At 48.3% G+C, this 22,555-nt stretch overlaps 1 protein-coding gene across 3 annotated transcripts in view; it reads left to right on the top strand.

Moving 5' to 3' along the window:
• MTA1 (metastasis associated 1) overlaps positions 1 to 22,555 on the top strand; it is a 721,937-nt gene that overhangs the window by 518,257 nt on the left and 181,125 nt on the right. For all 3 annotated transcript variants that reach the window (XM_086937146.1, XM_086937145.1, XM_086937147.1), the window contains exons 14-15: positions 20,705 to 20,894; positions 21,309 to 21,398. In XM_086937146.1, coding sequence (XP_086793272.1) covers positions 20,705 to 20,894; positions 21,309 to 21,398 — 280 coding nt within the window. The remainder of the gene's footprint in view (positions 1 to 20,704; positions 20,895 to 21,308; positions 21,399 to 22,555) is intronic.

The raw sequence follows: 22,555 nt of genomic DNA, 5'->3' as shown, positions 1-22,555 counted from the left end.
TCTGGATCGTTAATTTATCTGGGTATTGTATGTGGTATCTTTCAGTAATTAATGCGATTTTCTTTTGCCGTTTGTTCCCCCTCTGTTGACCTGCCGTTCCGACCCTGTCCCTTGTTGCCCTTTGACTAAGCACTCCTTCTCCCCTTGTTGGGGAAAGATCTAATATTCATACTCTGGAGTCTCAGTGAACCCTCTGAGAGAGTCCACAGCGTCAAGGGAACCACGCACAGCTGAGGCATAGTGTGGAACCCATTACCAATGCACTCCCTCTTCCCTTGTTGGGGAAGGATCCAGTTGCCCTTAGAGACCCCTCTGAATCAACCGCGTAAAGCACCCTTCCCCCCCCTCTATTTTAATGCTCTCTCACCCTCCCCTACCGCTTTCCCCTCTTTTATTCTTTGTCTACTTCCCCTGCTCCTTTCCCCTCCCTCTTTATCTCTCCCCTTGCCTGCTACGCCCCTAGCCCCCTGTCCCTTGTGCCCTTTAACTAAGCACTCCTTCTCCCCTTGTTGGGGAAAGATCCAACTACTTTTACTTTGGAGTCTCAGTGATCCCTCTGAGAGAGTCCAAAGCGCTAAGGGAGCCACTCACATTTGAGGCATGGTATGGCGCCCCTTGCGAAAGCACTCCCTCTCCCCTTTTTGGGGAAGGACCCAGTAGGTAGGCCTTTGAGTCTCAGAGAACCATCTGAGAGAGTCCACTGTGTAAAGGGAGCCTTTTGCATCTGAGTTGGGGGAATGATATCTCTTCCCCTGGGATCAGAGCTTACTGGACTTTGGACGCAGCTTTTACTCGTCTACCGGTTTGTGATCCCGTCTCCCTCCCCCTCTTCTTTCATGTTGTGTCCCTCACCCTCCTCTTTCCCTCGTTCATTCGCGGTCTACTTCCCCTGCTCCCCCCCCTGAATCGCTCCCCTTGCCTACTTTTTCCCTTATGCATATGCCCTTATTTTTTGTCTCGACCGTTCATATAACTATGTAGCTATGCTCTAATAACTGTATAACCTTTGTAACGATGTAACCTGCAACTATGGTCTGCTACTCATGTAAAGCGCTCTGATACCTCCGGGTCTAGCTGGCGCTACATAAAACCTTTCAAATAAAAATTCGAATGTGGGCCATACGCACATTGAATGAGCAGTAAAGGTCCAACTATAGCATAGGTGGATAACATTTCTCTAAAGGACATGCGCATTATGGTTACATGGTCCTCCTTCCACATCTTCACGCATCTACTATTTAAATATTTTTATTGTTCAGCTTGCAGCAAGAAAATACAGAGCCCCGGACGGGACCCATCAATGCAGTTGGAACAAATGGACAATGCAAGCATTTTACAGTTTTTTCCCCATTTTTTTACAGTTGAAGTCAATTAAAAAAAAAAATTCACAGTGACCACCACCCTCCCCACCCCAGAACCGGGCACAAATTAGTTAATTGAATCCAATGTTACGGATAATTTGAGACCGTAAACAGTCAGTAATGGTGACTTAAATCCTACCATCTTGAGCAATCAGTGCAGCCTTTCAACCGCTTATTTCAAATCTGGATTACCAGGCAAGTACACTGTAAGTGGAGCCCAGAAATCCTTGGGCTGCGAGGCTTCAGGTAATTCTTCCGCATAAGTCCCTTATTGGTCTCTGCAGTACAGCAAGTCTCGGACCCACCTTTTCACTGTCTGTAGAGTGAAAAAAGGTAGGTAAAAATCGTACCAACTACTAACCCGTAATTACTTACCCCAGTACTGAACCTAGGAGTCCAGTCCTGGATTACAAAAGTAACGACAACCTACTTTACCTGTAACTTGAATTTCCTTCCATAGGATAACATTGCTAGTTTTTCACTGAAAAGTTTCAAAGTGTCAACTTTTAAAATACCTTTATATTCTTTGAAAATCACTGCAATAACCAAAACGTTTTTACTAAACTGTTTTCAGCTTAGACCCCAGGACTGAATCTAGGATCCACTCCTGGAGTTACCAAAGTAATCTATAAAGTAATCAGCTGCATTTATGTAGAAAAACCCATTGAGCTCAATGTTAAATTGTGTTTAGAATTGTGTTGCCTACTGTAACCATTGTACCTATTGTATTTACAAAGTTTATTGCCTCTATGCAAAGTAATTACATGAGAGTACTCATATCGAGAAAAGTATATTTTGAGACCTGTTGCTTCTAAAAATAAAATAACTATATCTTTGGATATAAAAACAATTGGCCTAGAGTTCAGTTCTTGAGTGTGTGAATCCTTTTGCTGACTGAGTGTCTGCAACAAATGCTTTACACTGTCCTCTGGTACTGCGTTACTGCTCGACCAAGCTAACACTTTAGAGAGTTTGGTCAGACCTGACTTTAACCTCTGTTATACCTCTGGGGATTGTGGACTCTATACACACTGTACCTTACTTTGGTCCAATACATATAGAGCCACTTTCTCACACCAGAAATGTGCAAACTGTGCCTGAGCACACAAATAGAGCCCCATATCAGGGGCTTCAAAGCCGCCTCGCTCTAACGGTCGCACCAACACATCCCAGCTGTATCGTGGCTTCTTGCCTCCCCACTCAAAAGATAGCAGGGCTGATTGCAGCGTATTAAACAGTGTGGTGTTCAGTCGAATCGGGGTGTTAATAAACAGATACAGGAGCTTTGGCAAAATCGTCATTTTGACTCTTGCTATGCGAACCGCTAGGGAAAGCGGTAGCTTAGCTCATCGCGCCGCCTGGTCGGTGACTTTCGTGATGACACAGCCGTAATTCATGGAAATCCGCACATCAGGGTCTCTCTGCAACCACACGCCTAAATACCAAACCTGGTCGGGGGACCACGTCAGTGGGAAGTCCAGCTCCACTTCGCAGATACCGGCCGTCAGCGGAAACACCGTCGATTTAGCACAATTTATAACCAAGCCTGAATACCTTTCAAACTTCACGTACTCGCGAAGTAAATCCAGTAAATAAGTTGCCGGCTCACAGACATACAGTAGCGTATCATCCGAGTACAGCGAAAATATCATTTGCCGCTTTCGTAATCGCAACAACACAGGAACATACAACTGGCACAATTTACATGCCATAGGCTCTTATGAGAGTGCGAAGAGTATGGGTGACTGGGCAGCCCTGCCGCTGCCTCTATTGGTCTGGAAAACTTCAGACACACACCCGTTTGATGCGTATTTGTGCCACTGGTGCAGTATATAGCAAGCTATTCTGGGGCAGGATTCCACTCACATTCGTGCTCCAAAGTAGAGATTTCCGCAGCAAGCTTACTAATTCTGCGGCGTAAGTCATTCAAAACCCTAGCTCGCGCCCCAATACACACACCCCCTATCGTGACCTTAAATGCTTACCACAATACTCCCACGCTGTCTACATTGCCCTCATTTTCCTTAAAGTTGCTAATCGCCTCACCCACAGTGCACTTAAACACCTGGTCAGTCAGTGAAGTCTGTTGTAGTCGCCATTTGAACGGGGGTTTTTTGCACTCATGGATGCCCATGTCGAGCAGTACCGGGTAGTGATCAGACAACGTCTTCACCAAATGGCGATCGTCAACCACCCATGTGTAGACAACTTCCGAGGCAAGCCAGTAGTCTAGGCGGGACCACATGCCGTGCACAGTAGATATAAAGGTGATTTCTCGTGCCCCAGGGTGCCGCATCTGCCAGTCATCATTTATGTTCCGGGCCTCTAACACCCCTAATAAAGCATCTGTCGACAACCTATGTCGCAGGGCCCCTTTTCCCAATCAGTCTATAGTTACATCAAGGAAATTATTGAAGTAGTGTCCCCCCCCCCCCCCCCCCCCCCCCAACGCACATACACATAATCTCAGTCGGAGGAAACCTGGATATGCAGTGCCACACATCAGCAAAAAAGGAGGGTTCATCCACATTTGGGCCATAACCAGCAGCACTTCCACACCACCAAGCTTGCCATGCACTAGAGTCAATCTGCCCTGGTTATCAGTCTCTGAACTGAAGACAGTGAAGGGGACCCCTTTCTTGATTAAAATTAACACCCCCCAGGAGTAGGAGGAAGCAATCAAGATCCCTGCTCATCACGTGCCCACATTTTTTTCCGATAGCGGTGTAAGATGTGTCTCTTGCAGGAATGCTACCTGGACATCCAATCTGTCCAAATCAGCCAATACGGAGCAGATTTTCTTGAGGCTATTTAAGCCACACACGTTCCATGAAAGGGACTTTATATTACTACCAGGGCTGTGCATTTGTAATGAGATGCATAAGTATGATAACCACTTACAGTAGTGTGTCACCAGGGTTCAGAATCAGTACACCCATTCCTCCCCACCCCACCCCAGCACCATGCCCCCACCCATTTCAGCTATCCCAACATGCCAAAGCCATCCCTTCCCTGAATAAACTGTCCCCAACAGAGAAAACTAACAGCTCGTAACAAGTGGGGTACTCCGATGTGGGGAACGCCAGAGAGCTACTTGCCTCCCATTGGGTGGGAGGTGGCTGATCAGGTCTAGATACCTCTGCAATGATGAAAGATGCCTATAAATGATATTGCATCAAATGTGGCTATCACAAAGTAATCAGTGCCACTGCAACCAGTCTGCTGTGAGGAACAATAACACACCAGAAAATGTGAGATCAGAACACATCGCATATATGGGGTAGCAAACAAAAAAATATATAGTTCGTCACCACTCAGTCCATCACTGCTCCTCCTCGTCAAGCTCATCTGGGGTCTCACGTCACCGCTGTTTTATCTTTCGTGTGCTCCATCGCCGCCTTAGGGATGGTGAATATTTTAAGGTCCCCTTCCTGGCCTACCTGTAGGTGGGCGGGATACAGCATGGCATATGGGATACCCTCGGATTGTAAAAATGTCTCCACGGGACCAAACTCCCGCCGAGCAGACTGAACTGCGACAGTAAAGCCAGGAAAGAAAGAGAGCGAATTCCCCTGATGGTCGATGTTGCCCGTTTCTCTGGCCAGTCTCAAAATGGCATCCCGGTCCCTGTGGTTTAATAGCCGAGCAATGATAGGGCGAGGCGGAGCGCCTGGTACCGGTCTCGCCGCCAGGGAACGATGGGCCCGCTCTACTATAAACACGTTGGACAGGTTCTCAGGACCGAAGATGTCTTTGATCAGGGTTTCAATGAAGGTCTCCATCCTGCCAGTATTTGTGGATTCCGGCAGGCCTGTAATTCTAATATTGTTTCGGCGAGACCTGACCTCTAAGTCCTCATTTTTCGCCTGATTAACGCCAGAATTTTCTCCATATTGAGTGTCTTACCAGTGACCTCACTGAGTCCATCCTCCGTGGTTGAGACCCGTTGCTCGATCTCCCCCATTCTCGTTTTCTGCTTCTCTAGTTGTGCAGCCATAAGGTCCAGTCTGTGATTCATGGCAGACCTAGTCCCCTCTATGGATTGGAGGCTTTTCTGCATGGCCAGCAGCGTCATTTCTAATATTGATGGGCCATCACCCTGAGCATCTGCCTCTGAATCAGAGGCTGCTTTTTGCTGCGCCTTGTTGGATTTTCGTGCCTCAAACGTGAGGCGGGCTGGGTTTTGTCTGTTTTCCCATAGTAGGTAACAGGCAAGATAACTGGGAGACAGCAGCCTGTACAATGGGACTAGGCTAAGTAGGAGCACCCAAGTCACAACCACTGACAAATTACCTCCAGGATCGGGCACCAATGTTCCAGTGGGGCATACCGCCCGATTTCTCCGTCCCAACAGTGGGGAAAGACCTTCACGAGTGCACCTTCAGTTGAAACCGTGCTACTTCAGGGGTGGGCATTGGAGGTGACTGCGCTAGGCCAACAATAGATCCCCAGCCAAGCAGGAACCGTGCACGAGAAACCTCTGCCAGTAGGCCCCGTGGAGCCAAAGGCCCAGACACCACAAACTATTGACTTCCACCGCTGATGCACTCTAGTGATAAATATACTTGTGCCAAATCTGGGCACGGAGGATCACCTCTCTGCCGGGCTGAGAGTACCAAGAGCAGTCTCAGTCCAGTAGCGGAGGATGAAAGCAGGCGAACTGGGGCGGTGTAGAAGGAGCAGATCAGGCTCAGGCCAACCCCAGCAGGGCAGGCATAACAAAGCTCACAGCAACTGGGCAATAGGCGCACCACTAGGCCTGATGCTAGTATGTCGCAGAGTCAGGCTGACCCCAGCTCGCCGCACGCCATACAGGAGGTGTCTGGCCAACTTGTGCACAAAAGAAATCAGGCAGCCTCAGCGCAACGAACTCCGTGCTATTGGGGTGCTCCGCAAGGCAGGTTCAGCCTCGTCCGGGTCTCAACACTTCGCTGGAACTCTACCGGCGTCTCAGCAGCTGCACGTGGTGACCAGGCACACTTCTGGATGATCTCGCCGCATCGCAGGCCCCAAATGCTAGGGCAGTCAGCAGCCCACAGCTCGATCTTCTGCCACAGCCCAGTGGCCGCCACTTGCCTCCGTCTCGCAGCGGATCGGCGCCACGTACCGGTTCACCACAGCGCTATGGCGGCCACCATTGTGGGTCCACGCCGTCCGGCCCTTTCACAATGGTTTTCCACGCGATATTGAGGAGCTTGAATTTCGGGATGCCCCCCACTCCACTCAGGGGTGTTTTGCCATTCAGGCCAGTAGTTTTTGATTCTTTGATGCAGCGATTACAAGCGGATATTTGGCGGATCAAGGATCAGCCAGGCAGAGCTGCCCGAAGGCACAGCCATCTCGCCATGCACCCTATATCGCCTCCCACACATCTACTATATAGTTATTCAAGCAGGGAACGAGGTACAATTTGAGGCACTTAGTATTAAAACATGTTTAGTACAGCCAGCTCTTCACTCTAGAAGGGGAAAAACACCATATAGTTCGTCCTGTCGTGTAGTTCCTACTAATCTGTAGGATCTGCATGCTTGTTGGACAAGATAAACCAGGGGCTTGGTGCCTAGACTGATTCAGGGCACCCCCAATATGTTGGCCTAGAAACCAGTTAGCTCAGTGCCACTGTAAGCTCCCCTAACTGTACCAGGGTGAAAATGGTTTTCTGGCAACCACTGAACATGACAACTCTGATCCCTCGGGATGGAGGAAACAGTACAGAACCTTTCTCTCAGTCACTCGTGCTCACTTATTGTCAGACAAGTATACAGAGAATACACAGTGGGAAGTTTTCAATATATTTATTGAACTGTTATTCTTCTATAAAATACATGTGCTGCAATGATTAATAGACAGAAGCAGATAAAGGTGATTAAAAGCACCAAAAGCGTGAATAGTAGATATAGTTTTGCAGCGTGAATCTTTCTGGATTCACTATGCTGTGCATTTTTCCGCGGTCTAGTAGTTGGGTCCGTAATCGTAGTCTCTTTTTGGTTTTGTTTTTTCGTAGCCCAGGTGCGCGTCGACGTCCCACCTTTTGGTGTCCTTCCTGTGACGTCGGCACGCTTCCTGCGGAAGCTCCCACCCTTGGGCGCCATCTTCAGATTTTTTTTTTTCCGCGGTTGGGTCTGGATCGTTCCCGAGAGGGCTCCAGACATTTTTCGAGAAAGAAGACACCAAAAGCCTTTTTTGGACAGAAAAAGATTGGAAAAGACGACGAGAGACTACACCATCGAAGGGGGCGACGAAGGAACAGGAGAACTTCCAGAACTTCAACGTCCATCGGAGAATGCGCTCTCAGAGGGCCCCCTGAACGCAGAAGATGGACAACACACCATTCAAATTCTGCCGTAACTGCCACCAAAAGTACGCGCAGAAGGACCAGTACCCGGTTTGCAACCTCTGCCTACCTGTCGACCACGAGAGCAAGGACTGCAACGCCTGCTCCGCCTTCACGCCGAAGACTCTCCAAGTAAGAGCGAGGCAGAGGATGGCCAGCGCCAGCATGCAGGGCAAGGGCCAGCCACCATCCCTTCGAGACCTGGGGCTCTCAACAGACGAACAGGACAACGTCGCCGGAGAAGACGACTACACGGTCGTAGAGACCGATAAGAAGACTCCTAAAAAGGTAGGAGACTTGACGGCCCCTAAAGCCCCGAAAGACACTCAACAGTCTGACCCAGACTCTCGAAAAAACCTCGAAAGCCCCGACGCTGAAAGCTTCGCCCTCCGTGACTACATACAGGCCCAGCGGACCCTCAGAGAGGGACTCCTGAGCGCCGAAAGCTGGAGAACAGCAAAAGTCGTCGAAAAACGTCCCCGAGAAGGAACGTTCGACGCCGAAAGAAAAGGACTCTCAAGCCAGCTCGGCGCCGTAGCCCAGCCCGGCACCGAAAGTCGCCTCGACGCCGACCAATCCACCGAAGAGAGCGGCCAATCCATTCGCCGCCGAACGCGCCGCCGAAATGGAAAAGAAAAAGAGACGGCTCGACGCCGAAATGGAGAACATCCTGCAGCGCAAAAAAGAATTTGACACCAGGTTGAAGGACTTCCTAATCCCGACGAAACCAAGACCACAGGTTGTCGAGATAACCGAAGAAGAGGACAAAGACGTCAAAGGACAGTCTGGAAGCCCAGAGTGGCTGGAAGATCCAGAAGAAGAAGCCTCCTACTACGAGGAGGAGGGGGATGACGACCAGAGGACAATCCTGGGCTCGGCATCCTCGGAGACACAAGACATAGAGTGGCAAGACCTTGACACCGAGAGTCTGGAGGATAACGTGGACACGTATCCTTCGAGACCCTCGAGAATGTGGCAAATTCTTGCCTCAAAACTGCCTTGGATGGGGCTGACACGGCCAGCAGACTCATGATGATGGGCATCACGGAAAGAAGGCAAGCCTGGCTCAGGATTTCAGGCTTCAAGCCGGAAGTGCAACATAGCATCCTGAACACCCCGTTCAACGGAGAGACACTGTTTGGTGCTCCAGTAGATGAGAAGCTCATCCAACTGAAGAAAGATAACGAGACTGCAAGATCCATGGGGGCCTTGCAATTCAGAGGAACAAAGAGGGGCACCCCGTCACGAAGACCTAACGGGAAGGGAGGAAACCAGCCAGGAACATCGCACCAGGCGTTCCAGCAGTCCCACCAGTCCGACACCGAGACACAGCAGGGGCAACAAAAACAACCCTGGCAGTACCAACAAAGGGGCCAGTCCTTTTGCGGGAGAGGGAATGGACGTGGACAAAATAGAAGAGGGGGTCAACAACCCGCTTCTAAGTGACTTTGTCACGCGGCAGGTGCCCACCCATGCAAAAACTCCCAGGGTGGAGCACGGATACAACAACAAGGGGCTTCACGAGCTAAACATCTGCGATCATGTAACACCGGTGGGAGGAAGAATAAACCTTTTCTTCCAGGAGTGGAAGGAAATAACCACAGACAAGTGGGTACTCAACATCATACAGTTTGGGTACTGAATAGAGTTGGAAAGGAAACCACCAAACAAAAAAACGAAAAGAAGGGCGCTAGCAAGGAAAGAGCTAGAACAACTTCAAGAGGAAGCAAAAAACTCCTGCAAAAACAGGCCATCGAACCAGTACCTTTCAAAGAAAGGAACAGGGGAGTGTACTCAACCTACTTCCTGGTACCAAAGGTAGAACAGACAACGAGACCCATCCTGGACCTAAGGTTCTTAAACAAGTACATAAGAACGCAAAAATTCAAGATGACGTCCCTACAAGAGGTACTTCCTCAATTACAAGGCGGAGACTTCATGGTCACCATAGATCTCAAGGATGCCTACCTACACATCCCAATGAACAGGGGGCACAAGCATCTACTCAGATTTATCATCAACAAAGAACACTACCAGTTCACAACCCTGGCGTTCGGACTAAAATCAGCGCCAAGGGTCTTCACAAAGTGCCTCGCAGCAGTCGCAGCACACCTAAGAAGGGAGGGGATACACGTATACCCTTACTTAGACGACTGGCTAGTAAAAGCAAGTTCATACAAAACGTGCAAGCTGCACGCACAAAGAGTGACAGACACACTGATGGGCCTGGGATTCTCCATCCACGGGGGGAAATCCTCAATGAAACCGGAGCAAGTAAAAATCTTCCTGGGAGCACACATCAACACCTTATAGAACAAGATGTTCCCCAGCGAGAAGAGAACGCTAGCGCTGCTGAAGGAGACACAACTCTACCAGAAGGGGCGAGCTCTGACAGTGAGGACAGTGAGCAAAATCATGGGCATGATGGCGTCATGCATACATCCAGTGCCAAATGTACGGCTGCACATGAGACCTTTCCAAGAATACACAAGCTACAGGTCGTTGGGAAGATCTAGTGGTTGTAACGCACTCAGTGCAAGAATGGATAGCATGGTGGAACATGGGAAACATGAGAAGGGGGAAGCCTCTGACACCACCAACGCCGACCATCACCACAGACGCATCTCAGAAGGGATGGGGTGCTCACATGGAAAAACTCAAAGTGAGGGGTCTGTGGACACCAGCAGATGCGGTAAAACACATCAACTACCTAGAATTAAAGACCGTCTTCCTCGCAATAAAGGCTTTGCAGACGAAGTTGTACAACCTGAAAGTGTTGATCCAGACAGACAACACAACAGCGATGTTCTACATAAACAAGCAGGGAGGGACACAATCAGCCCGCTTTCAAAATTAGAGCAAGAAATGTGGAGATGGGCCATCCCACTCAAGATAGACCTGCTGGCCATACATCTTACCAGGGAAGGACAATGTAAAAGCAGACTGGCTCAGCTGAGAGAAATCGGCATCCCACGTTGGGAGCTCAATGCACAGGAAACAGAGAAGCTGTTCGGCAAGTGGGGAACACCGTCAATAGACCTGTTTGCAACACGCCAGAATGCAAAATGCCAAAACTTCGCATCCAGGCAACCAGGGGAAGGGTCCCTGGGGAATGCCCTATGGATAAGCTGGTCGAAGACATTTTCTTACGCTTTTCCGCCAATCCCTCTGATACAGAAAGTACTCAACAAGTGCAGAACCAGCAACATGACTCTGATACTGGTCGCACCGCAGTGGGCCAGGCAGACCTGGTACTCACAGATAATGGAGATGACACAGAGTGCATCCCACAGATTCGGGAGACTGAAATACCTACTCTCCATGCAAGACAGAGAGGTGCTGCACACAGAGCCAGATAGCCTCAGCCTAGTAGCGTGGCTCCTGAGGACATAGTTTGCTCAACTGAAATTACCAGAGAGCACCCTGAGGGTACTACGTGAAGCAAGAAGACCCAGCACACGTAAGTGCTATGTATCAAAGTGGAAGAGGTTCACACTATGGTGCAGAAAGGAAAAGCTGCACAAGAAGATGCAGAAGGACTCAACAGTGCTTAAGTACCTCACGCACCTGCTCGAGGAAAACCTGAGCTCATCCTCACTGGCAGCGATAGTCGCTTACACAAGAGGAGAAATGGGCAAGAGCTTCTTCACATCACAGATAGTAAAGAGATTCCTGGAAGGAGCAAAAAAGATCGCACCACCAAAGAGGGTGCCACCACCGGCATGGAACCTTAATTTAGTCCTGACGGAACTCATGAAGGAGCCTTTAAACCAATTCATAACGCCTCCCTACAAATGCTAACAATGAAAACAGCATTCTTAGTGGCAATCACCTCGCTGCGCAGGGTGAGTGAACTACTGGCGCTAACGCTGCAAGAATCCTACATCCAGATGCATAATGATAAATTGGTGATGTGAACGGACCCACACTTTATGCCAAAGGTTGTGTCAAGGTTCCACATCAATCAGACAATACAAATACCAAGTTTCTTCCAGAAACCAGCCACAAGCGCAGAAAGAGCACCGCACACTCTGGACGCCAGAAGGGCAGTCATGCACTACATAGAGAGAACTAAGGGACACAGGAAAACAAAGCAGTTCATTGTGTACTTCGCAAACAGTTTCATGGGGAAACCAGTAATTAAAGGAACCATTGCACGGTCGATCGCACAAACTATACAGTTGTGCCACAAGCAAGCAGGACAGGAACTGGCAGAGGGGGCACGAGCCCACTCTACCAGGAAGAAAGGAGCTACGATAGCATTCCTGGCAAACACAACCATTCAAGACATATGCCTGGCGGCAACATGGGCTTCAGTTCACATGTTCACGAAGCACTACTGTGTGGACATACAAATGAACAAGGAAGCACAAGTGGGACAGAAAGTGCTTCAGCACATATTCAACAACCAACGCTCGTCTTCCACCCAGCCGCCACAAATATAACAAACCGCTACAAAGTCTATGCACAGCATAGTGAATCCAGAAAGATTCACGCTGAAAAACAAATAGTTTCTTACCTGTCGGTGTAGTTTTGCAGCTTGAAGATCTTTCTGGATTCACTAGCGAACCCACCCGCCTGCACCAGAAAGATGAGGCTGGAGAGAAAGGTGGTAAAAACAAAGACAAGACTGAAACATACACCTTGGAGGTTAAAGCGGTGAATCACTTACTTGAACATTGCCATAGATTCGGACACAAAACGAGAAAAAAGAATCCGGAGATGGCGCCCAAGGGTGGGAGCTTCCGCAGGAAGCGTGCCAACGTCACAGGAAGGACACCAAAGGGTGGGACGTCGACGCCCACCTGGGCTACGAAAAAAAAACCAAAGAAAAGACTACGATTCCGGACCCAACCACTAGACCGCGGAATAATGCATAGCATAGTGAATCCAGAAAGATCTTGAAGCTGCAAAACTACACCGACAGGTAAGAAACTATTCGTTCTGCCATGGTGCTAAACCAGAGTATATATGCAGGCATATCAAACAAGGCAGTAATCGAGCATTCTCCTACTATGCAAACCCTACTCTAAGTGTACCTAAAGTGTGTGTAGGTGTGGGGCCAATAATCCCCCCAAGGGACGATCCAACCCCATTATCTGATGTGAGCTAATGAAGGACCCCATCTTGGTGATGAACTGGAAACCCCTCATGAGATGTCAGACCGCTGCGTGGTGAATTGTCAGCATGCAAGGACCTTCGATGTCAGCTGAAGTGCCTCCTCTCCTTGTCTATCGGAATACTCATCTTTTTATAACAGTAAGGAGCCTTGCAAATTGCATATAGATTAGTGATGGTATGGATATGTAGATAGCCTTATCGCCCCTGGATGAAAATAGAGATGACATTTGTAAATAGGGCAAGAAGATACCTTGTACATGATTTTCAGGGCATTGTGATATTGTGCGAAGCTAGATGTGTAAAAAAAGTTTAGTTTTAGGGAAACTAATGCAACATTGTCACACATGCAAATATGTGCAAAAGATTACTGCTGAAAAATAGCACACTGTAAGAAATAAGCTTCTTCACTACGTGGGCCTAACTCGGGAATGTAACAGTGCACATTGTGAGTTTAGAATAGATTGGTGCTTCAATAGAAACTAGTCCGTATCTGAATATTTACCTGTTTTGCATCTTTTCTAGATTTACATGAACCAGGGTTTAATTTGAACTGGTGGTTGCAAGGGGGGGGGGGGGGGCAGATTTTCACCCAAAGCAAGAGACAGAAAAACAAAAAGGGTGAAGAAAGAGGAAAACAGAGCCCGAAAAAGAGTGGAAAAAGATCCTTCTAGAGTGGTATAAAGTGGCAGGCTGTTGCTAGTGGCGGACAAATGTGGTTTGAGATGGAATAAAGACCGCACAGACTTGTTATTCTACACCCCTGATATGCTGAAACCCATCACATAGAAATTAAGCATTGAATGCAACCTTCACATCTATTGGGGGGTAAATAGTTAGTTAGTTTGCCATTTGTAGAGCGCATGGTTACACTACCAGTGTGTCCCCACGCTGAGACGGTTCCTCGTGAAGGAAACAGGCGACAGTTACATACCTTGCCGGGCAACTGTATTTACTGTGAAGTTGTGAAAAGCCATGTCTTCAGTTGTTTGCGAAATCTAGTTTCGCATTGTGAGGAGACACGTGGAAGAACACTTCTGGTTTTGCAGCGTGAATCTTTCTGGATTCACTATGCTGTGCATTATTCCGCAATCTGGTGGTTGGGTCCGGAATCGTAGTCTTTTCTCTCTTTCCTTCTTTTTTTTCTTTGTAGCCCAGGTGGGCGTCGACGTCCCACCATTTGGTGTACCTTCCGTGACGTCGGCACGCTTCCTACGGAAGCTCCCACCCTTGGGCACCATCTTCAGATTCTTTTTTTCCGCCGTTGGGTCTGGATCGTCGCGTGAAGCTCCAGAAGTTTTGGAGGAGAAAATACAGCAAATTTTCGACAGAAAAGACCTGAGAAGATTGGGAGAAGAAGACCATCGAGAAGGATACGACGAAGAAGGGGAAGAACCTCGAGATCTTCGACGTCTTCGGAGAATGCGCACAAAGGGGGCCCCCTGAGCGCAGGGATGTACAAGACACCCTTTAAATTCTGCAGAAACTGCCACCACAAGTTTGCGCAGTAGGACCAGCACCCGGTCTGCAACCTCTGCCTGCCAATCGACCACGAGAGCAAAGACTGCAACGCCTGCTGCGTCTTCAAGCCGAAGACACTCCGGGTTCGAGAGAAGCAGAGGATAGCTCACTACCCGATGCAGAGCAAAGGCCAGGCCCCGACGCTGTACGAACTGGGCCTCTCAACCGACGAGGACAACATCGCCGAAGGTCCAGATGACTTCACGGTCGCAGAGACCGATAAGAAAACGTCTGACAAGGTAGGAGAGTCTACGACCCCGAAAACCTCGACAGGGCCTCGAAAGCCTGAGGCAGACTCTCGGAAATCAGAGTCCAGAGCCTTGAAGGGAGCACCGGCGCCGAAAACTTCGACGACCGAAGCTGCATCCTCCGAAAAAGAGCCCAGCGGATCCTTCTAGAATGACTCCCGGGCGCCGAAGACCGGCGAAAAGCCAAAGTCGTCGAAGCAAGCCCCCGAAAAAGGGACTTCGAAGGAGAAGGAGCCGAAAAAAGCATCGACGTCGATGACGCCGTTGGAGAGCAGCCGAAACGATCGACGAGCAGGCCGCACAGTTGGAGAGAAATAAAAGAAGGCTCGAGGCCGAGATGGAGAAAATCCTTCAGAGGAAGAAGGACTTCGAGGAAAGATGAAAAGTTTCAGGATCCCCTCGAAGCCAGCGACGGCCGTCGCTGAGGTGCAGGAGCACAAGGAGATCGACGTCGAAGAGCCGCCGAAAACTCCGGAGCCCTCGGAACACGAAGAGGAAGAGGACCTCTAATACACAGAGGGTGAATATGGGGAGCAGCAGTCAAGCTACGGCTCAGGATCCTCGACGGCCCAAGACCTGGAATGGCAGGACATCGAGGCCGAAAACCTTGGAGGCTGTGGAGACATACCCCTCGAGGCCTTCGCCGCCGGATGACATTGGAGCATACAATGAGGTCGTCAGGAAGGCAGCAGCAGCTTATGGGGTTAAGCTGGAAGAGGAGAAACCTAAAGCAGACTTCCTGCTGGAAACATTGCTCCCCACGCAGACAAGAAGCCAGTTTTTGCCCCTGCTCAAAAGTATCACTGACCAGGGGAAGGAAGCGTTCAAAGACCCGTCTGCATGCAGATCAGTCACGCCGAGGACAGAGAAGAAATAAAAATTCTCCTCCCAGGACCCTCCTTACCTCAAGGGGTCCATCACAGCAGATTCAATCATCGCTGCAACGGCCAGGAGAAGGGCCAACGTCCCAACAACATCTGGGCCACCACCTGACAAGGGAAGCAGGAGGATGGACCTGACGGGCAGAAAAATTGATAGGAACGCCGCAATGCACTGGCGAATGGCTAACTCCAATGCCCTCCAGCACCAATACCAGCATTGGGATGAGATCGGCCAATTGCTCAAGCACCTGCCAGAGCAATACCTTCAGAAGGCAACACACCTTGTGGAAGAGGGGAAAAGCATTGCCAACTCGTGCCTTAAGACAGCCTTGGATAGGGCTGAAACATCCAGCAGACTGATGGCTATAGGCATCACAGAGAGAAGGCAAGCCTGGCTCAGGATCTCAGGCTTCAAAACTGAGGTTCAGAACAACTTCATGAACACACCTTTCAATGGAGAAACACTGTTCGGAGCCCCAGGTGATGAGAAACTCACCCAACTGAAGAAAGACAACAAGACGGCAAAGTCCATGGGGGCCCTGCAATTCAGGGGGATGAGAAGAGGCCCTCCTACGATGAGGCCGAACGGAAGGGGTGGAAACCAGCAAGGACAATCGCACCAGGCGTTCCGCCAGGGTCAACAGAGTGACAACCAAGGTCACCAGGGCCAGCAGAAGGAAAACTGGAACTATCAGAACCGAGGCCAGTCCTTTCGAGGAAGAGGAAACGGACGGGGCCAGAGAAGGAGAGGCGGTGAACACCCCCCCTCTAAGTGACTTCAAACGGGAAAAGGTGCTCACCCACTCAAACCCTCCGAGGGAGGAGCACGGGAAAACAGAGGAGAGGGCTACACGGACAAGACAGAAAAGAACATGTAACACCAGTAGTGGAGAAAGATAGCCACAGACAAGTGGATACTCAACATCAGACAGTTCGGATACTGCATAGAGTTGGAAAAGAGACCACCAAACAGAAAGCCAAAGAAAAGAGAGCACTCGGGAAGGGAGCTGCCATTGCTCCAAGAGGAAGCTCAAGAACTCCTCCTCAAAGAGGCCATCAAACCGGTCCCATTCAAAGAACGGAACAGGGGAGTGTACTCAAACTACTTCCTGGTGCCAAAAGTGGACGAAATCCTAAGACCCATCCTGGATCTACGGTTCCTAAACAAATATGTAAAGACTCAAAAATTCAAGATGACGTCCCTACAAGAGTTCATCCCACAGATAAAGGTCGGGGACTTCTTGTCCACCGTAGACCTCAAAGATGCGTACCTGCACATCCCCATGAACAGGCAGCACAAGCACATGCTAAGATTCACAGTAAACTAAATAAACGAGGATCACTACCAATTCACAACCCTGGCATTCGGTCTAAAGTCCGCACCAAGGGTATTCACCAAATGCCTCGCAGCAGTGGCCGCACATCTGCGAAGAGAGGGGATACACGTGTACCCCTACCTCGACGAGTGGCTCATAAAGGCAAGCTCTTACAGGACATGCAAGGATCATGCAGAGCATGTCACAAGAACGCTAACAAGCCTGGGATTCTCCATACACTGGGGGAAATGCTCGATGGAACCGGAGCAAGTGAAGATCATCCTGGGAGCTCAAATCAACACCGTCCAATGCAGGGTGTTACCCAGCAAAAAGATGACACTCAGCCTACTGAGGGAGAAACGTCACTACCAGAAGGGGCGAGCTCGGACAGTGAGCAAGATCTTGGGAATGATGGCGTCATGCATACACCTGGTCCCAATGTACGCCTACAGATGAGACCACTCCAAGAGTGGCTGCAACAGCAATGGTCACAAGCTACAGGAAGTTGGGAGGATCTAGTGGTTGTAACGCACAAGGTGCAGGAAGAAATGAAGTGGTGGACCATAGAGAGGATAACAATAGGAAAGCCTCTAACGCCACTGGACCCAACAGTGACCATCACCACAGACGCATCCCAGAAGGGATGGGGCGCACACATGAACAGGCTCAGAGTGAGGGGTCTGTGGAGCCCAGCGGATGCGGTCAGACACATCAATTACCTGGAGCTGAAAACAGTGTTGCTTGCCCTCAAGGACTTTCAGAAACAACTGTACAACCAGAAGGTGCTGATACAAACAGACAACACCACAACAATGTTTTACATCAACAAGCAGGGGGGAACTCAATCATTCCCTCTGTCAAGCTTAGCACAGGAAATCTGAAGATGGGCAATACCACTCAAAATAGACCTGCTAGGTATATAACCTTTACAACGAATCTTTTACCACGCACTACCATTACAACGCAGCTTTTACAACGCAGACCATTACCACGCATTGCTCTGGGGGGCGATCTAGGATAGGGAATAAGTTTAATTTACTATCCAACACCTTCCCTAGTGTCCACGGGGACTGGAGTTGGAATAGTAAATTAAACTTTTCACTATCCAGCACCCCAAACTAAAATGCATGGTAAAGGTTTGCGTTGTAAAAAACGCGTTGTAAATGCATGCGTGGTAAAAGTATGCGTGGTAACGTCATACATCCGCTAGCCATACACATGCCAGGGAAGGACAATGTAGAAGCGGATTGGCTCAGCAGGCAGACTTCAGCATCCCACGAGTGGGAACTCAACATACAGGAAACAGAGAGACTATTCAGGAGGTGGGGCACTCCGACAATAGACCTATTTGCAACATGCCAAAATGCAAAATGCCAGTACTTTGCATCCAGAAAACCAGAGGCACTATCCCAGGGGAATGCCCTATGGATAAGCTGGTCAAAAACATTTGCCTACGCTTTTCCCCCGATACCACTGATCCCCAGGGTTCTCAACAAATGCATGACTAGCAACATGGCGCTCATCCTGGTGGCACCACAATGGGCCAGGCAGACCTGGTACTCACAGATAATGGAGATGGCACAGGGTCCACCCCACAAGTTCTCAAAAAGAAGAGACCTACTCTCCATGGAAAACTGAGAAGTTCTACACCCAGAGCCGGAGAGCCTCAGCCTCTCAGCTTGGCTCCTGAGGACTTAGAGTTCGCACATCTAAAACTACCAGAGAGCACCCTGCGGGTGCTGCGAGAGGCAAGAAGGCCCAGCACACACAAGTGCTATGCGGAAAAATGGAAAAGATTCACTCAATGGTGCTGCAAGAAAAAACTCCATAGAAAGCTGACCAGGGAATCAACGGTGCTAAGATACCTCACGCACCTAATAAAAGCTAAGCTAAGCTCATCCTCGCTGAGGGTACACCTGGCAGCGATTGTGGCATACACAAGAGGAGAAACAGGGAGAATCTTCTTTACATCTCAAGTAGTAAAAAGATTCTTGGAAGGAGCTAAAAGAATGGCGCTTCCAAAGAGGATGCCGCCGCCGGCATGGAACCTCAATGTGGTACTGACAGAGCTCATGAAAGCACCTTTTGAACCCATCCACAAGGCAACACTACAAATGCTAACAATGAAAGCGGCCTTTCTGGTAGCAATCACCTCGCTACGCAGGGTGAGTGAGCACTAACCTTGCAAGAACCCTATATACAGATACACAGTGACAGGGTCGTGATGAGAACGGACCCACACTTCATGCCAAAGGTGGTGTCACGTTTCCATATGAATCAGAGTATACAAATACCTAGCTTCTTCCAGAAGCCCACAACAAGCGCGCAGAGGGCGCTCCACACTCTAGACGCAAGAAGGGCAGTGATGCACTACATAGAAAGGACAAAGGATCACAGGAAGACGAAGCCGTTCTTCATGTCCTTCGCAAACAGCCCCCTGGGTAGACCAGTGATAAAAAGCACCATCACTCGATGGATCGCAGAAATGATACAATTCTGCCACAAGCAAGCAGGGCAGGAACTAACTGGAGGGGCCCAGGCCCACTCGACCAGAAAGAAAGGGGCAACAATCGCCTTTCTGGCCAACACACCAATTCAGGACATATGCCTGGCGGCAACATGGGCTTCAGTGCACACGTTCACTAAGCACTACTGCGTGGATGTACAAATGAACAAGGAAGCACAAGTAGGACAAACGTTCAGACTCCTCACCCACGCACACAAGGCTCTCCACGACCTGGGGCCCAAGTACCTCAACGACCGCCTGACCTTCTACACGCCCACCCGCCAGCTACAATCGACCAGCCACGCCCTCGCCACCGTACCACGCATCCGCAGAGCCACCGCCGGAGGAAGATCCTTCTCCTACCTGGCAGCCAAGACCTGGAACTCCCTCCCCACCCACCTACGGCGAACCCAAGACCATCTCTCCTTCAGGAAGCAGCTCAAGACCTGGCTGTTCGAGCAGTAACTTACCCCTCTCCCCCAGCGCCTTGAGACCCTCCCGGGTGAGTAGCGCACTCTACAAATGCCGTGATTGATTGATTGACAAAGACTGCTTCAACATATATTCAACAACCAACGCTCATCTTCCACCCAGCCGCCACAAATGTAACAAAACCGCTACAAAATCTATGCACAGCATAGTGAATCCAGAAAGATTCACGCTGCAAAACGAATAGTTTCTTACCTGTCAGTGTAGTTTTGCAGCTTGAAAGATCTTTCTGGATTCACTAGCGATCCCACCCACCTCCGCCAGAAAGATGAGGCAAGAGAGGAAAGGGGGTGAAAACAAGGACAATACGTGGAAAACAAACCTTAGATGGTTAAAAAGCGGTGAATGACTTAGTTGAACATTGACATAACTTCGGTAACAGAACAAACACGAGAAAAAAGAATCCGAAGATGGCGCCCAAGGGTGGGAGCTTCTACAGGAAGCGTGCTGACGTCACAGAAGGTACACCAATTGGTGGGACTTCGACGCCCACCTGGGCTGCGAAAAAAAAACAAAGAGAGAGAAAAGACTACGATTCCGGACCCAACCACCAGATTGCGGAATAATGCACAGCATAGTGAATCCAGAAAGATCTTTCAAGCTGCAAAACTACACCGACAGGTAAGAAACTATTCATTATATTACCACACAAAACAAACACTTTTGATGTATTTGAAGCCTAACCATTGTATTGCTGAATAATGCACAGCATGTGAATCTAGAATCATTTCATTTGCAAATGTATTGATATAGGCAAGTAACTAGTTTGATTTCTGATGCATGCTTTCCCCGCATTAAATAATTTGTTGCTGCCTGGTGTAGGATCCATACACATGGCACAAACTTGCCAAAGAATCCCATGTACATTTTTGAGTATTTTATTGATTGATGCTATATTATTTAATGTGTTTGCTATTATATTTCCTACAGAGTCCTCATGGCTTGCCAACACGCAACAGCGGAAGCCCTAAGTTCGCAGTGAAGACACGGCAAGCTTTTTATCTCCACACAACAAAGCTGACAAGGATAGCAAGACGTCTGTGCCGAGATATTTTGCATCCCTTGTATGCTGCAAGACACCCGTATATACCAATTAACACTGCAGCGATCAAAGCCGAATGTACGTTTTTAACTGTTCCATGAGATAGTTCTGCTTTCAGTATAAATAGGGTTTGAAGTGATTGGAGCGAAAAAAAACCTTTACGGTTAACATTAGCATATTTTTAATGTATAAGCTTGTAGCTTCCTTTTTAGCCCAAGTCATGGTAGAGCTTGGGAATATATTTAACATTTTCAGGATAGTATTTCCTGTTTGTTTCCCATTAAGTCTGAAAACTGGGCATTTTTGTTTCATTAAAAAGGTCATTGTGAATTTCACTGATAAAATGAATTTAACAAGAAAAATGTAAACACTATATTACTGGCATGTATGAGCAGCTCCTGTCCGGAATCACATACCTTTGTGGGCACTGAATTTAAACAAATGTTTCTCTAAATATATGTAACCAAATTATTGCTTTCTAATCCTTCACAGGTACAACACGATTACCAGATGCAGCTAAGAGCCCTTTGATATTGAAGCAAATTGTTCGAAAGCCTTTGGAGACAGTGCTGCGATATATAGGTGAAATAAATATACATATGTTTGCATATTGTGGTAGTTTTTTCCATTAGTTGCTCAGTGATTTAAGTCATTATGCCTTGCTTCTCAACTAGTTGCTTATGCCACACACTGAACCAGAAAAGGGGTCCCCCAAAAAGTCACTTCAAATTGTGTGATGAGCTTCAGCGCGAAAGTACTGTATGCAAGTCATCAAACATCCAAGCCCAGTTTCTGTATTTTTTTTAAATTATTGCAATACAGAGGCAAGTCTAAGTGCCTTCCTTTTGTTGCTGTTTTCCTTCCTTTGTGCTGTGCATCATTTCTATTTCGTTTATTTTACCAACCATGTCCCCCCACCCCCCTAAATTATCTCTCTGCATGCTTGTAATGTGCTTCAACCCATACATTTAGTGTTGGCGACTCCTAATGGGGATAATTTGTCAATCTAACTTTCATCTAGTCAGTTCTTCCTCATTGAATCTTCAATGATGGTCCTAAATGTAATTCCATTCGATTTTACAACACGTTTTTTGTAAATACTTAAAAATTTTTAAAAAAAATATACTAATGCATATTGGGGCTAATTTTACTCTTAATCTGATCTGGATAGGTTGTATTCTTGTGATAAAGTCCAACAAGACTTGAAAAACCTGTGATTCGTTCCTCGTTTGCTTTTCTGGCCTACTATTGGCTTTTCTTCCGGTGAACATGTTTTTGCTGTTGTGTTGATCAGCTGAGCTTAACCCAAGTGACAGCGATCCACCCAAAGTGAACTACCAACCTCAGTGAAGATAGCTACCTCCCAAATTACCAGGCTGTGTTGTGATTCAAAGTTGTGGCTGCATGCTTTCTGTTCAGATGTTACTCTTTCGTGTTTGAGGTGTGTGTGTGTATATGCATCTTACTATAACCAAGTGAATGGAAGTGTTCATCTTGGACATTTTGTGTATCAATGTTTGCTGGGGAAAAAGATGCAGGCACTTCTTTGTCCCCAAGTTCCATAACTCTTGGCATAATTCAGTAAACACTTCATCAAAGTATCCCAGCTCTTTGTCTAAATAGAACAGCTCAAGATGATTTGTTTGCCGGGTGAAGAAAGAGCTAAAACCAGGTCCTAGCATGAAAGGTAATCTTTCTATTGGAGGGAAGAGAGTTCCAGAGATTTGCGCTAGTAACTG

The sequence above is a fragment of the Lissotriton vulgaris genome, chromosome 9 (assembly GCF_964263255.1).
Source record: "Lissotriton vulgaris chromosome 9, aLisVul1.2, whole genome shotgun sequence".
Lineage (NCBI taxonomy): Eukaryota > Metazoa > Chordata > Amphibia > Caudata > Salamandridae > Lissotriton > Lissotriton vulgaris.
Note: the sequence above shows the minus strand (reverse complement) of the source record. Positions and strands in the feature narration are given on the sequence as shown.